Source organism: Megalobrama amblycephala, linkage group LG19 (assembly GCF_018812025.1).
Source record: "Megalobrama amblycephala isolate DHTTF-2021 linkage group LG19, ASM1881202v1, whole genome shotgun sequence".
Classification (NCBI taxonomy): domain Eukaryota; kingdom Metazoa; phylum Chordata; class Actinopteri; order Cypriniformes; family Xenocyprididae; genus Megalobrama; species Megalobrama amblycephala.
Genome location: NC_063062.1, coordinates 10136367 through 10153825, shown reverse-complemented (window position 1 = coordinate 10153825; position 17459 = coordinate 10136367). Strand labels below are relative to the sequence as shown.

At 35.7% G+C, this 17459-nt stretch overlaps 2 protein-coding genes across 3 annotated transcripts; one reads left to right on the top strand and one right to left on the bottom strand.

Moving 5' to 3' along the window:
* Window positions 1–465: 465 nt before the first annotated feature.
* On the bottom strand, window positions 466–7738 carry nts (neurotensin). 2 transcript variants are annotated; one of them, XM_048169026.1, is made up of 6 exons: window positions 7362–7738; window positions 4961–5228; window positions 4715–4810; window positions 4085–4146; window positions 2528–2746; window positions 466–848 (listed from the first exon to the last, which is right to left on the bottom strand). In XM_048169026.1, exons 3-6 carry the CDS (start codon window positions 4803–4805, stop codon window positions 705–707), a joined length of 516 nt encoding a protein of 171 aa, XP_048024983.1. In that variant the 5' UTR covers window positions 4806–4810; window positions 4961–5228; window positions 7362–7738; the 3' UTR covers window positions 466–704. The 2 variants fall into 2 exon arrangements, with proteins under 2 accessions (XP_048024983.1, XP_048024982.1); XM_048169025.1 differs by lacking the exon at window positions 7362–7738 and adding an exon at window positions 7256–7333 and having other exon boundaries at window positions 4715–5228.
* Window positions 7000–16489, top strand: rassf9 (Ras association domain family member 9). The gene is given in 3 exon segments (XM_048169024.1): window positions 7000–7429; window positions 12769–13916; window positions 13919–16489. Coding segments are annotated over 3 exon segments (1317 nt in total). The 5' UTR covers window positions 7000–7382; the 3' UTR covers window positions 14041–16489.
* Window positions 16490–17459: the final 970 nt, after the last annotated feature.

The window sequence follows — 17459 nt, the reverse complement described above, 5'->3', positions numbered from 1 at the left end:
CATCAAAACATCTATTGTCTTAAGGATGTTGGACTAGTAGGGAATTGCAAATGATGTGTTATTGGTCAGCTACTCATCATATCAATCAATCTAAATATAAATGTAGGTGCCACATCATTTCCTTAAACTGAACAGGTTCCCACTCTGCAGTTTTGAAAAACGAACATAACTTTTAAAAGTCTCGTGATCCATTTTTTTTATTATTATTATTATTCCTCTTCTCCTCTTCTATCATGTGATTGGTTAAAATCTGTTTATGTAGAAATGATTTGTTCCATGACAAGAATTAGAAGGCCTCAAATCTGGAATAAACCTATATTGTTACACACTTTAATATTTCAGTTAATATACTGTAGCAACTCAAAATCCTTCTTAAATGTTCTTTATATCATGTAAATCTGAAGAATACTTTCATCTGTGAAATAATAATAGATGTATCGTAAATAGTTTTAATAAGTATGATTTAATTACATTGGAAGAAAAATACATTAAATAAATATAATAAACTCTTGAATAGACTGCTGTTTTATTTACATTGTCCATCCCATAATGAAGAAGAAGGGATTGACTTCTGAATTACATAAAGGTTTAGCTAAAACATACAAGAACATACAATTACTATTGCTACTGTAATACTATGACAGTGAAAACAGACACATATTCACAAAATGTAAAAATGTCTTTCCATCTGTGGGTCTTGAGCATCAGTAATACACATTTCTCTTCAGAATGTACGGCCGTCTTGATTTATTGGTGCGCAGTTGCCTTTTTAGTATATAGGGAGATTTCCTCTTCAGTGGACTGTCGCTGTTTTTGTCCAGCTCCAGATATTCTTGGTCGTCTTGAAGCTGAAATGAAAGACAGAATGTTTGAGCTGTTTCCCTCAGTGCCATTCAGATTATTACAAGGGTGAAAATCACAGCAATTGAGTGGACAATGCTGTCAATCAACTGCCACGTCCAGACTGATGCTCAGTTTGTCGCCTGGCTGTTACTAATAATTTCTCCTCAGAGCTGCAGTCAAGTGTGCTTGAATAAGATGTATAACTGATGGAGTTTACTTCTCAAAATGATAGAGGCTGCACTTTAAAGGCAGGGGTAATTTTTGCGATTTTTAATGATCCATGAATTGACCCATGAACTGGAGATTTACCAACATCTCCTGTCACTTTTAAGCAAGGCAGTTCACTCCAGATTTGTCAAGAAAATGGTCAAACAATTGGTGCTGTAGAGCTATAGAATACAAATCATCAGCTAAATGACAAGAATTAATCTCTTTATATGATGAACAGATTTCAATTTAGGCTTTTATTCACATATAAACATTGATCAGCGAACATAAACAAAAGCTCAACCGAACCTTGATGCACGAGAACACACCTCTTCCGGAAGTTCAAACACACGTCAAGCGAACATGCTTGAGCTTCCGTTTACCACAACTGATGTGTGTGTTGATGAATGTTTATATGTGAATAAAAGCCTAAATTTAATCTGTTCATCATATAAAGCGACCGTGTCTCTTTAGAAAATTTGGACTAAACCACTCAATTCATATGGATTAGTTTTACGATCTCTTTATGAACTTTTTGAAGCGTCAAAGTGGTAGTTGCGTAGCTGTCAATGGAGGGACAGAAAGCTCTCAGATTTCATCAAAAAGATCTTCATTTGTGTTCCGAAGATGAACGAAAGTCTTACGGGTTTGGAACGACACGAGGGTGAGTAATTAATTAAAGAATTTTCATTTTGCTGTGAACTATCCCTTTAATGCACTGTGAACATGAACAATTACATTTTTTACTAATGTTAATAAAGACTACACTCTAACAAATAACTAAAAAACAAAACAAATTTACACAGTAAAATACCATTTTCCATTGAAACATTCCATTGAAACAATATTGTAAAAACAATGCATTCTGGGTAATATTATTAGTCATTTTCGAGAAAGTAACCTATAGGCTACTTTCTCGAAAATGACAAATATTACCCAGAATGCATTGTTTTTACTGTATATTACTTCTGTATATTACAATGCATTCCGGGTAATAATATTTGTTGTTTTCGAGAAAGCAGCCTACAGGCCTCTTTTCTGAAAATGACAAATATTACCCAGAATGCATTGTTTTTATGGAATGTTACTGTTTTAATGGAAAACAGTATTTTACTGTGTACATTTTTTCATTTTTTACAGTGTAATAATGCTTTAAAAATATATTGCTCATTGTTAGTTCATGTTAGCTAATGCATTAACTGATGTTAACTTATTATTAACTTATTGTAAAGTGGCATTTGTTCTTCCATACAATATTTATTCTTTTCATGCTGCTTCTTTTTACCTAAATCTGCATCATTTATGTTTCAAATATAGAATATTAGTCCTTGTTATGAATAGTTAAGTGACTGAAGAATAAATCTGCATTTAAAAAAGAACTTACTGCAAAGCATTTTTAAAGTCACCTGTTTTTGCTTTGTGTTAGAGAGCATGTCAATTGTTTATTGTCTCAATGCCTATGTGTGTTAATTCTCACCTCTCTAGGCTGCAGGACCCTGCAGAGGTTCCGAAGGTCATTCATTTCCTCAAGTGTTTGTGCGAGGGTACCCGAGACCCTCTGCTCATAGTCAGTCTGAACCTCTGCATCCTCCTGCTCCTCCTCGCTGCCCCACGACTCCCCGAGACTGTTCATCAACCTGCACACATCCTGGAGAGGCAGCTGCCACAGGGGGGCGATATGCTTGCTCTGCTTTACCTGCACACGGTGAGAGAGCAAACAGGTTTACAATAACTCACTCTCAGTATCAGCTTTGTTTCACCTTATATAAAAGTAAAGCTGTCTCCAACCATTACTATTTTCTCAGTCCACTTACAGGGTGCCAATACTGGATAAGCACATTTTGAGTTTCTCTAGCCACTTTACTGGCCTTCACGAGATGAATCTAACAAGATCAAGGCCTGCTGTGATATCTGGAAATCGGTTTTCAACCTGTTAGCTGTAAGTTTGGGTAAGACTTATATTACACTGTTCTTAAATAACACAATCTCCTTTCAGTTCATGGATCTGATGTTAAAAACAAGTGTAAATATTCTCACTAATTCAAACTGAAAGATTTTCCTTATTAAATAACAAAGGAAAACGGCACCTTTATAAGACCCACAGGCTGTCGAGCTGCTATTAAAGTAACTCTATTTCACTACATTTAATTAGACTCGGCCAGCTGACATTTTAAAAGCATTAGCCTTAAAGACATAATATTTAATATCTGTATTTAAAGACATAATTATTTATTAACTTTGCAGTGGAGAGGATTTCTTCTTCTCTGTCTTGCCAGAAATTTTGGTCAAGGTTAAAAATAAAATCTGAAAAAAAAAAATAACAAACACCATGATGCTATGCGATTCTCTATTAATAATGGATAATAGTCAGATGTGCTGATGATAGATAATGGATGTTGATGCTTTGCAGAATATTGCTCAATGAATGAAGGCAGCTGAGCATCATTTTAGGCAATGGCACATCATTTGGTCCACCAATAGAGCGTAAAAGCTTCATCCATTTTGCCTTTTGAGTACACTGCTCCTGAGTTGTTGCCTGAATCAATATTTAACTAAATTGTGTCATTTCGTGTTACGTTTAACATCTAGCATCTACATTTATGGAGCGCTGTACAGCATGGCATTCATCAAGACGATAGCCTTTTTATGAATCATTAAGTGACTTGGAGCACAAACCTAAATTTACTATAAATCCCAAAGCCATGTGCTATTCTGTGAAAGCCCCTCTCCAGATCCCTTAGTAAAAATATTATGATGGTAATAGCTTCTAAAGAACATTCTTTGTTTAATATAATCTGCTGTATTTTAGTAGTTATGTAAACTTATCACAGAAATAAATTTTTATCTTCTTTTTTTTTCTATTTTTCTGTACTGGTACCATGCTGTATTCATAAAACCATGAAATAGCCATGACTTTCATTTAAAATTCAGCTGCCCTACAGTCAAAGGGCATATCTATATTAAGGCCCCATATAAGGCTAGTATTGCCTCTGTTGCTTCACGCTCAACAGGTGTTTTAAAAGCAAGACTGTACCTTTGAAGTGAGGAGACTTCTCAGTACCTCTTCCTCTATTGCCCTTTTTCCCTGGTCTATATCTGAAGAGGGAGAAAACACATAGTGTTGACATGTTTTAAAAGTAGCAATGAGAATATACACATCAAAGTACAGGCAAATTTCTTGTCGGCAGTAGTGAGAGTATTTTAATTCAATCAGATCTAAAGAAAAAGTGGAATGAGTTTTCAAGAACCTTAAGATGCATAATTCATTTAAATCTATAAGGTTTTAACATAAATGTCTGTATAAGACTTTAGATGTTTAAGTGAGTGACTTTCTTTTTATTTCAGAGGGAAATTGTGATTATGCCATATATAAAAGCAGAAACATGTTCTCAAGCAAATGTAGACACATCTGTCTTGTATTTTTGAGTTTTATCTTTATTCAATTTCTAATGCAATTATCCAAACATTATCAAATCTAATGATGCATACTATTAATGAAAGGACTGATAATTCTTAATATCAGTAAGACTAAGTGAGACCATAAAATACATCATATTTTTAATGTTAATATTAGCTATCAAAGATACCTACCTTTTTAAAGAAAAAATATTTATATTGCAATATATTAATCATTATCTGCATAAAGTGATAAAAGTGAACCTACCTGAACATAGTCCATTACATAATAAAAAAAGGAGCATAACGGAGGTCAGCTGCATCTGCATTTTGTTGGTAGTCCCACAGTTTCTGCACATTCAAGCTGGGCCCAAGTCCATAGGGTTAAAGGTCATAAAATGGTATAAAAACGGATGGAAGAATAAGAGAGATAAGTTGTAAGAGAATTAGACAGAGAAAATCACAGCACGTCCTGCAGAAGTCACGATGCTCTCTTCTTGGTTTCTTATCCAACCTGTTTGCTGTGTCTTCTCTTGGCTTTCTCAGTAGTGAAGTGAGGAATGGTGGGCTCCATTCCAGCCCGGTATATAAGAGCATCTATGATGTCAGAGGAGCCGCACTATCGTTCCTACCCCTCCCGTAGCCATCTCCATCTCTCTCTCTCTCTCCCTCTATGTCTCCTTGTCCTGTGTCATGATGACATCAGCAAACACCTCAGAAACCACTTCGAATGTTGACGTCAAAACTTCCATAAATGCTCATTTGATGTTCCTCTCTTCATTCTAAAGGAGGAAATCGGGGATGTAGAATTTATGATTAGTTCTTAGAAGCATGGTGATGAAAGATAAGATATGATGCTGGATGCCTTCATCTGAACTCATTGATATTGAAAAGTCCTCAAGAATTACCAATCTTAGCCTTATTGTCCATCATACTTTCCATGTTTTGAGAGTCCAAAGTGCGATCTTCAACCTTGAAAGATTCTCTCAGTACATTCTGTAATGAAACAGCCTTTACTTTTGATTGCTTCCAAAAACAAAATATTCCATCTGGATGCATGATAACCAATGATATGGTTGAAATTTTATTTATATTATGATGCATTATAATTCATCAATATAGTAGAGACCAGGGAGTGTTGTAACACCAATTGATTTGTAACACTATCAGTTTAAACAATCGAAATGAGCTACAGGAGTGAAATCACACATGGCCACCAACCTGCTGTGGTTATAAATAAAATAAAACATCCATGTTTGCTATTGGTGTTACAACCCATTCCAGTAGTGGGGTACGTTGTAACGTCAACACACTTTTGTGTTTATTTTACTGTTTGTAATTCATTTAAACAGATTTGAACTCATTTCAGTTGTAGCAGATAAATATATGAATATGATATCAGTTTGAGAGATGTAGAATGCACTCTTAAAAATAAATGGGGTTTTAAAATTAATCAAGATGCAAAATATCTGTGTTTGCGATTGGTGTTACAAACCATTCCAGTAGTGGGGTACGTATGTTGTAACATGAACACAGTTGTATTTTATTTTAACAGTTTCTAATTAATTTAAACATATTTGAGCTTAGTTTTAGATGTCTGACTAATTCAAATTGTAGCAGATTAATATGTGAATAATATATCAGTTTGAGAGGCATATAAAAAGGTTTGCTGCAATCCTGTTGAAGAACCATTTTGTCAAAAACCCTTTCAGTTAACAGTTCTTAAAGGGTTAGTTCACCCAAATATGAAAATTCTGTCATTTATTACTCACCCTCATGTCATTCCGTAAGACCTTCGTTCATCTTCGGAACACAAATTAAGATATTTCAGTAGAAATCCGATGGTTCTTTGAGGCCTGCACAGGGAGCAATGACATTTCCTCTCTCAAGATCCATTAATGTACTAAAAACATATTTAAATGAGTTCATGTGAGTACAGTGGTTCAATATTAATATTATAAAGCGACGAGAATATTTTTGGTGTGCCAAAAATAAAAAATAATGACTTATTTAGTGATGGCCGATTTCAAAACACTGCTTCAGGAAGCTTTGGAGCGTTATGAATCAGTGTATCAAATCTGCTGTTCGGAGCGCCAAAGTCACGTGATTTCAGCAGTTTGACATGCGATCCGAATCATGAATCGATACGCTGATTAATAATGCTCCGATGCTTCCTGAAACAGTGTTTTGAAATCGGTCATCACTATATAAGTCGTTATTTTGTTTTGTTTTTGGCGCACCAAAAATATTCTTGTCGCTTTATAATATTAATATTGAACCACTGTACTCACATGAACCGATTTAAATATGTTTTTAGTACATTAATGGATCTTGAGAGAGGAAATGTTCATTGCTCCCAATGCAGGCCTCACGGAGCCATCGGATTTAAACTAAAATATCTTAATTTGTTTTCCGAAGATTAACGAAGGTCTTACGGGTGTGGAATAAATGACAGAATTTTCATTTTTGGGTGAACTAACCCTTTAAAAGAAACGTTATTCTTAGTGTAAGGCTAAAGAAAATATTAATAATCTAAAATAGCCTTTTTCACTATAAAGAACGTGGAAAGTTTCCACCATGTATGTAAGGCTCTTCAGGGCACCGTCGATGCTAATAAAGAAACTTTAGTGTAGCGTCGAAGTATAGACGTTGAAACAAAACAACACTTCCAGTTCACCAGTACAGTGGTAGGCTACAGGACACTATCTAGAGATGCTATCATCAGCTCCACACAGTTCTCCGAAAGGCGAGTTTTGTCGCCTCCCTCCGTGTGAAGTGGGAGGACGGCCCTGTTTGAAACTCCTCTTACTTTGAAGCTCGCAATTGTTCAACTTTTTCCACGACCAGCACTTCAGTGGTACTTTCTTGATTAGGTTTACGCGCTCCGTTCTCTTACACGATGCCTTGGAACTGACCTGAGATCATATTGACGCACGATGGCTCCTTTTGGAAGAAACTTTCTGAAGGCGCGTTTGAAGAACAGGTATGATCCATTTAATTTGAGATTACACCACAGACCTTTTAACAGAATATATAAATTTAGCCTGTTCATTAGGTCAAAATAAGCGTAAAAGGTAGAAAGCTTGAGAAGCATTAAATATTTGTCTTTTTTCCCCTCAGAACCGTTCGCAATGAAACGCGTATTGTAGTGATTGTTATGGACTGTAAACTCGTCACTGTAACAACAGCACTTGCTCTCACTCAAGTGTTTCACTGCATGGTCGCAGAGAGTCGAGTTACACTAATGCTGTTGTTCTGCTTGCTCTGGTGCCTCTCTAGGATGCAGGTTGCTGGCGTTAAGTAACGTCAAATGAGTGTCATTTTTTCTAAATATTCAATCCTGCATGACGACGGATGTGCGTATTGGTGCGTGAGTGTTTGATGAAATGAACTGGAAAGGCTTGATGTAATGTGGTGTGTTTGCAAGGGTATTTAACTTTTTTATTTTGTTTTGTCTATACTTACTCTATATAATTATGACATGTAGCATTATTTTTGTTTTAACTTGCTAGAGAAAAGCTTATTTTGGTGCGCTTGTTTGAACAACTGAAGGATTCTTGACATAATTAACCCACCAAAAGAGGTCCAAGAAAAGGGATGGGAGGTTTTAAAAGTAACCTAGGCTATGTGTTATTTTTAATAACAAGTATACGCATTTTAAACAGTATTTCATTAAAGAAAAGTTAGATAGTGCTAATGTGTAGGCCTACATGGTGTAAACATAAGCAGGTAACCATAGCAGCCATTAGCCTAACGTTAGTTCAGTATCGAAATTTAAGTAACTGTTAGCCTATATTGTCATTAATTATAATGTTATAAGTGACGTACAAATAATAAATATTGTGACAAAAATCATTAGTTCTTGTTTAAAATATCTTAAGTATAGTTGAGGAGTAGGTTCTAGTCGCGTCAAAGGTTGCGTGAGATGAACTTCAATTACGCCCATAAATTAGGCTACTGACAGAAACTTTTTTTTTTTTTTTGCACACTTTAAAAGTTTCTGTCATTTTTAAATTCATTTTAAGTGCTCTAATTTACTTTTGATGTCTCAGTGTTTCCATGTAGTCTAAATGGTTAATTATTCAATAGTGTTTGTTGTAGTGTTGATTAAAGAGAGGACTCTCTTAGATGGCTATATGCCACAGTAGTTTACATCAGGGTTTATGTTTTGCCAGATTTTTTATTTATATATGTTCTTTAAAGGAAATTTATTGCACAGCAAGACATTTTAGTTGTCCTACCAGTCTATTTACAGTTTAAGCTCGAGACTCTCTGATGGGAGCATTATGCTTTTATGATGCTGTAAAAATCACCTTTAATACATAAGCCAACTGTAATTATCGCAAATGTTCAGACAGAAATCTAATCAAAGGTAATCTAACTCTGCGTCTGCTTCATTTAATGTGGATACAGAATGTCATTCTAACAGTTGATTTATACATGTTTTAATTAATAGACATGCTTTGTTTTGTGAACATATACTCTTAACAGCGACAGTTTAAAACTGGAGGTGGTTATTACACTTAACTCAGCTGCCATAATTGTGTGTGTATTTTAGTGCACCAAACATAATGTCACTCTGTTAAGGCCTAAATAAGAACCTTCTAGAGCAGCTTTGTGATTTTTAACCTGTACTTTGCTTTACAATGGCTGAGACAAACTGCTCTACATAAAATGCAATGAAAATGTTTAGGCTTTTCAATTATGCTTATCAGGTAAAGAGATTTTTCTGAAAAGCAGCAAACCACAGTGCCACTATAAACCCGGATAAGTAGAATCTACTTTAAAAAACCGAGGTAACTCGTTGCCTTAAAATATTTAAGTAATGAAGCATTAGTTGAATAAGTGAAGTGGACTACGTTCAATGTACTTAAGCCCATAATGGAATGGAATAGAACATTTAAGTTGAATTTACTTAAAAAATTTGAGGAAACTGGTAATGTTAACTTAATAATTCGAGTTCATTTAACTTAAAATGTTTTGTAATATTAATTACTTTGTAGTTATTACACCTAGTATATTTAAGTTCAATGTACTAAGCAAGTTAACTTGCCACCAATCAAAATTCATCCATGCCTCCCATCATGCATTGCTGCATGAATAAATTATGAGCTAAATTGTCTTAGTAATTTACTTTATTCTCACTATTTAAATTTTGCTGTTTTTCTGTGACTTTTTAGTAGCTTGTTTTCTAATGTTCAGAGTTGATCTGTTTATCAGAATATGTTGCTTGTCACCGTTGTTGAGATTCATACGCTGATTCTTGATGTCTGTGTGTGCCTAAAATTTTTTTATTTATTTTTTTTGTGATAAGGACAACTTTAAATAATAAAAAAATAAATAAAATAAAAAAAATTGTATTGTAAAAATTGGTCTTCCACTGTAGAATCACAGTGCTGCTGTAATCAATAATGTAAATCTAACTCAGAGATTGGGCTCTAAATGAGTTCAGTGATTCAGATCAAATAATGATTATGTGAAAACATAATCAACACCACCTGATCATCTTTTAACTTTGCTTGTCTGGTTGATTTTAATGCAGATAAAACTGCCCAAACAAAATTTAATATTAAAAAGTCAAGGGTCAAGAGCCCATCTAAAACAAACCCTGACCTCGATGATGGTAACTTAAAAATTGTGATTTTCTCCTTTAGTGAAAAACTATAAAAAGGTAAATGTTTGGAAAAAATGTCTGTAGAACAGCCAAAACAAATGTTCCAACTGCTCATCAACAGCTCCTTGAATTCACACACACCACGACAAAATGGCGTCATTACCTGCCGCAAACCAGTGTGTAGGAGGCGTGGTCAGGAGAAAAACTTCATAATTTAAGTGCATTTAACTTACATTTATTAACACATTCAAATACACCCACAAATTAGTAGAATATACTTATATTTTATAAGTAATGCAACCAAACTTAAATATTTTAAGTATATTGTAATTATATTTTTAAGTAAATATAAAATCCGGGCTAGTTTTGTTTGTTTGTTTTCATAAAAAATCTGTCATGCTTTTAAGACAGGGCTGAGGAAGAATTTATCATTGCCTCTACTTTACTGTGGATAGATAGCATGTTTCCTTAACATTATACTATGAAAATTCACTTTTGCCTCTCTCCAGTTCACATGTGCTCACTAAAATATGATCATTTGACACAGACAGTACCAATATAATATGATCTCACAGCTGCTCTTAACTTACATGGTCATAAATGTTACAACCGCCGATTTAGTGAGGATTTATTATTTTATCAATATCTACAACTTTGACTAAGTGTATTAATATAAAGATAATAAATTGTGTTAATGAGATCTATCATTGAATGACCCACACATCTTTATTAAATTGAGGTTTAATTTCCCAAGCATAATTTTGTACAGCCTAATAAACCTTGATAGACTGACTCTCAAGGAGATTATGTTCCTTGTCCAGACACTGTGTTGAGTCTGTAGAATGATACAGCATGTTCTCTGTAGTCCAGTGATCATGTCTGGTGTTAACACGTGTTTGTTTTTGCTCCATGGGTTGAGAAGCAGAGTGTTCTGTTCTTTTCATCTTCTGACAATGTTTCTGGTGTTGTGATTATTAGGGTACAATTATTAGATACATCTAATCTACATTTCAAAACACGCCTTTATTTTATGCACTGTGGACTAACTTAACTATCGTGCCACTGATGTTCACTGATCCATAGTTATGTCTCTGTAAATACAAATAACAGACAGTTTGCACATTTGTTGTACACCTTTAACTCATTCTTTGCAATGTCCATGAAATGGACATTTATAATTTTCCATTATCTCAAAATACAAACTTGTTGGCAGGATGTATGTAACAGGATGCTGCTGGTCACCACTGATTTTCCCACAAGACAAACACAGGTGCTTCCATTCCCCCTCATTTGTTTCCTGTACTCATGACAATTTTGGAAAAGACTAAATAAAATAGACCATTTCATGAAAACAATATTGAATTCCCAGTGTAGACTATTCTGACATTTCATGTTACTCTATTTCATTCAACAAGGTCTTTAAATGGATCAAAACTGTATAGCAAGCCAAGAAAGAGCATTGTTAACCAACTGAGGGTAAATGCTTGCATTGTATTGTAGCATATTGTCTATTTCAGTGTAATGTCTGACATGTGTGAACAAGCCACTGTATACTTTTACTTGCTTGTTATGTAAATGCTAGGGTTTCACACTTCTATTATGATGTCATGCGGATGATGTCATATTGATAGCACAGGTGTGAATGTGGGATTAACTTTTAAAATAGCATTGTATACAGTAAGTTTAATTTATGTCATACAATGTTAAACAAATGGCAATCTTGCATTTAGTTTTGTATACCGTTTCGGTCTAAGATAAAGGCCTTTAACCCAACACAATATAAGCATTGCATCAGTTTGTCTTTCTGAATACAAGCAGTGTATTAGGTGGTCTGCTAGCTCAACTATTTACTTTTGTGTGGAGTAGCAGCACAATCTTCTAAATATTAACTGACCACCTGCATTCTTGCATATATATTGCATTCTTTTGAGGTCATTCATTAAGAAAAATTACACCACTTGCATTTTTGTCACCCTTTACAAATAAAAATGTTAGTAATCTATGTAGCTAGCTAGCTAGCTAATAAATAAACATTACCTCTGTATTTAAAATTTGCTTTTAATAGCTTTTAATTAGTCTCTAACATATTCTGATCTAAGAAAGATAATTAGTCATACCTGATGTTATGACCTGAACAGAATGAAAAATTATGAAACAACCATTTTAGATAATTGAGAGTATGCATACATTTGTCATGAAGCCTTTTGCTCATCTGAATAATGTCAGCCATTTAGTATGTCATTAGCATCTGAGCTATGGATGTGAATCTGTCATCAGTAGTGTCAAGTACAGTTATGGCTGTTGAAACAGAGACAAATGTGAGCTTTATGTATTTCACCCCATTCCAGATTGTAATAATGAAGAAACAAGCCACTCGTGTCTGTCCATTACAGTGATTTAATACGGGTGTTTTTTTTCAGGCATGAGCGTCTAAAATTCCATTTATGGAATCACTATAACACACATAATTTCTTATGCTAACGCTACATTATAGTATTGCTTTAATGTTGGTTACCTACTGATGTATGATAGTCAAGTCAAACTTTATTTATAGAGCACAATTTTACACAACCGTAGTTTATCCAAAGTGCTTTACAGTGAGAAATATAATGAGAATTTAAAAGTAAGAGAAAAAGTAGTAGTCATTTTAAAGGTTAGTTATGCTTGTAATTGTGGTTGTTTACACACTTGTTATGTCTCCTTACCAGGTCTAAAGTTGTAGAGGAGACACCAGGGAAGGAGATCCAGGTGCTTGTGTGTCATGAAGAAAAAGTAGTCTGTGGTGTGACCAAGCACACAACCTGTGCAGATGTAGTTAAGGCCTTATTGGAGGACCACAATACTATACCAGAAAGTAAGAGGCTCTTACATGGGGAACCTAAAGATTTCTGCATCCTGGAACGGTGGAAGGGTTTTGAGAGAGCACTGCCACCTCTCACTCGAATCCTTCGCCTATGGAATGCTTGGGGCGATGAGAGACCTTTCATACAGTTTGTCCTCATGAAGACCAGTGATTTTGTGCCATCATCCAAGGGAGCCAAGAGGGCCACGAAGTCTCGGGGAGCGAGGCCCAAGAGATGGGACCAAGGACCTGCACAGTACGCCAAAACTGTATCTGCGGAGAAGCAGAAGCGTATGGTGAAGAAGGCCTTCCGTAAATTGGAGAAGATCCAGAAAGGAGAGACATCCGAGGGCTCAGAGGAGATCAGTAAGCTTGTATGGTTGATCATCTCCCAGGATCAGACCATCTGGCAGCAGATTCACCAGATGCGTGAACTAGACGTGGAGATTGAGCGTGCAGAGGAACAACAGAGGAACAGCCCCACGCCTCGCTCCAGCATCACAGAGAGTGATGACAGCCAATCGCTGTCCATGTCCCAATTTGACAGCCAGCTTCAGGAGTACCTGTACACCAGTGATGGAATCGAGCAACTAGACCTACATATTTGCAAGCACCAAGAGCTCGTTGACCAGCTCTCTCGAGATATTGACTTAGAGCTGAGGAACTGGACTTCAGAATTAGAAGATTTAAAAGGAGCAGCAGCTGCTAGTCCAGAACTGGAGCTGGAACCCAACCTCTCGTTGTCCTCCTCAGATCTCGTAGAGCTGGAAAGTTTACGCAACGAACTTGAGACAAGCATGAGAGCTGGGCTTTCCCTCCATGTCCAAATGCAGGAAATGGAGAAGGAACTACAGCGGAACAAAACAGCCCTGCAGTCCCAGACCCAGGAATACCAGCATCTAGTTGCCCAACTCACTGCGCTTGAGCTGGAGGCCTGTCCGGACCAGCCGAGCCCTGTATCTCTGAAGAGCCAGATCAGGGCCACTGTCTCTCAGCAGACAACAGGCAAGGTCAGACAGACATGCTCCCTACAGATGCAACAGACACAGACTCAGACACTGGAATAAGCTCTACTCACAGTCAGGACTCACTGTCGCCCTGTGTGGACAGGTCACCTCCTCTGGATACTGATGTTTGAAGCTGAGGATTAATTGTGTTTTTAATACATACATGTGCTTAATGACTCCAACAATGAAACACATAGCTTAAAGGGATATTTCAACGCTATCTCACGACCAATTTGTACGTATTTTACGAGGTGGCTAATTCATACGACGTCACTCGTACGAATTCATACGATTTGTCTAAACCCCAGTAATGGGCAGATTTAGGCACAGGGTTAGGGGTAGGTCATTCGTACGAATTCATACGAATTTGGCAACTTATAAAATGCGTACGATTTAGCAAAAAACGTACAAATTCATATTAGCCACCTCGTAAAATACATACGAATTGCTGTGAGATCAGGTTGGATATTTTACCCAAAAATGACAATTCTGTCATCATCACAAAAGATATTTTGGAAGGATGTTGGTAACCAAACAGTTTTGGTTACCATTGACTTACACTATATGTATAAAAAAAAAAAATTGAGATATTTCTCAAAATATCTTCTTGTGTTCCACAGAAGTAAGAAAATCTTGACAGATGACAGAACAATGACAGAACTGTCCCTTCAACATTTGTTATGCTGTTACAGTTATAGGTATTGATGTGAATTCATTTTTAGTCATCTCATGTTTTTTCTCCCTATTAGAATTCATATGCACTTAAAGCTCACATTAAATATACAAAAGAACAAAAAAAAAAAACAACCTATCAATAAGCTGAAAAACAATTTAATTGTCGGGTTTTATTCATCTTTAAAATTAACCCTCATTTTGTGTTTATTTTTTGAATCCTGCTGATATTTATTAAATCTATATTTTCCACAATCTGAAATATTTTTGTTCACAGTTTTTACGAAAATATTTTAAATGCAGAATAAAATATTTTAATGTAATCTGTGTAAATGGCAATAGCAAAATATAAAAGAAATGTTTATAGCTATATGAACAAGATACTTCATATAAAGAACATGCACTTGTTTTATATTAAAACAAGCATTTATAGACTTTGTATATAAGCTTTACTTTTTAACATGTTTCTTTTTTAAATGTACAGTATAAACAGATGACTGCACAGATTGCAAAATATAGAGATAAATGTTATCACATATGCATAATTTATTTGTTTTTTCTCTTTATTTCAAAACAAATGGATCAATATTCAAATTCATTTTGAAACTTTAAGCCTTTTTAGCATAGCTAAAAGCATGGTGCTTTTGCAATGCAAGATGTGTTGTCAACTATAGTCACAGTACACTGCGTACACTCGTTCCCTTCACATCTAAAGTGGGTTGAAACAGCACTCAGAGAAAGAATCCATTCTGACACTAATACAAACACAAGTAAGGAATATTTGAATTCTAATAAGAAAACCGTTCTGCATTTTTTCAGTCAGTTCTAGTAAAAAGACATTTGAGCCTCATTAATTGCCTCATTCTTTCTTTAAAACCTGCAAACAGCAGAGACTTAGCAGTACTATTAGTCTGCGATCTCATTGCTTCATTGAATTAATGCAGGGTCTTTAATGCCAAGTTCCTGAAGGGTAACAACGTGTTACGCCGCCGTCATTCAGCGTGACTCATAACAAATGGGATTTTAAAGAAGGCTCCATTTTGTAATGCAAAACAAATGGGTTTTAAACAGTTGCATTATGCAGCAGGCCTTCGGTATTCAGAGGGTGTTAATGAAGCCTTGCTTCATTGGATCCTTCTGAGTGCCGGCTTCGCACTGAGATAATAACCAAATTCCCCTTCATTGGCTCTGATCCCACACAGCACCCCATGTAGGGTGTTGCCAATACAAAGTCCGAGGGCTCTTTAATGTCTTCGCTGCCAACGTCGTGACTTGTTTACCTCCACTGTCAGTTCAGGAGGAACCAGAGGGCTGCCAGGACTCTGTCGCGGCCGTAATTTCCTGTGCGAAAATGGCAATTACTGACTTTTATCTCTCGCTATTGCTGTGGTAGTATTTCCAGAACTAACAATTACACTAGTCAATTCTTGAAAACAGTCTTTTTAGATTGTGTCAGGGCAGCTCCCCCCATGTTGAACTTTCAATTACGAATACTGTGGCATCCTCACATTTGGCTGAAAATGCAAACCATAAGTGAAGTGGCATAAAAGGAGAAGAGGGATGGACTTTTGCATGGTTTTACCACCAAGGCCATCATGTAACAAGACACTTGTATTTTCTTTAACTAGATCAAGGAACCCATTCTGCTCAACTTCATAAACACATGTGGTTTCAGATCTAACAAGTGATTGAATTATCTTAAGACAAAATAGTCCTGCCGCCTGCATGCTGCAATCTTCAAAAACAACAGTCACATTATCTTGTCAGTTTGCCTTGACATTTCCTGAATGTTTGGGGGCTTTTTTCCACTTAAGTCAGTGATTTGTATGTTAATGTTTTTCTCATACAAACCAATGAGTTTTGAATTTGTACCAAAGAGCAAATAAACTAATTTTAGGATCTCTTTTAGACTGAGTCACTGTATTTTTTTTGCCATTGTTCAGAAGAAACTGTGTGGGTGATGGTGTATGTTAACAGGATTAAGGAAACCGCAGAATTGCCTGCTTGACAGCAAAACGCTGTTCTTTTGTTTTTAATCTTATAATTACAGGCTGAAAGCTGTAATATCTTGTATTAAAGGGTACCATTTTAAGTGCATAAGAGCATGTTGTACACAAACCCATACTTACTAGCAAATTTTAGTTATCTCAGTTAAAACAACTGAAATGCTTAAAATGTCAGATAGAAACAAGCACTGGTCTTTTACTTGGCATGCTGAAGTTAACTTTGCAATTTTAACATTATGCAGTCATGTTTTATAGAGTTGTTCAGCCTTGTGGCGAGAACGCTGTATGTTCAAAGCATTCAGGTGAAAATGTGCACTTGCAGAATCGTGTCTGGGAACAGGTTCATCTTTTTTTGAATCTCATAAAAATGACTGCAACTGAAAAGAGCTTGCTGTGTCTGTGCCTCACATACACTCAGCATGTCTGAACCTCTCCCACAGTCAAAGGTAATTAGTGGATAAAAGCCATTCAAAAGGGTGATGCCATCTAACCAAACAATTTGAATTAAAATAAAATTAGTTAAATAATCACCCAAAACAATAATTTATGAATGAGATCATTTTTCGGTCTTGCTTCAACTTTGTAAGGTAATATAAAAAGTAGTAAATTTTAGCGTCAACTCTCAATATTTTAGTTGTTAATTTTAAGGGATAGTTAACCCAAAAATGAAAATATGATTTACTCACCCTCAAGCCATCCTAGATGTATATGACTATAATTTTTCAGACTAACACAATCGGAGTTATATTATAAAATATCCTTGCTCATCCAAGTGCAAAAGTGGTCGTGAATGGCACTCCTGATTTTGAAGTCCAAAAGATTGCATCCATCCATCACAAAAGTAATCAACACGACTCCAAGGGGTTAATAAA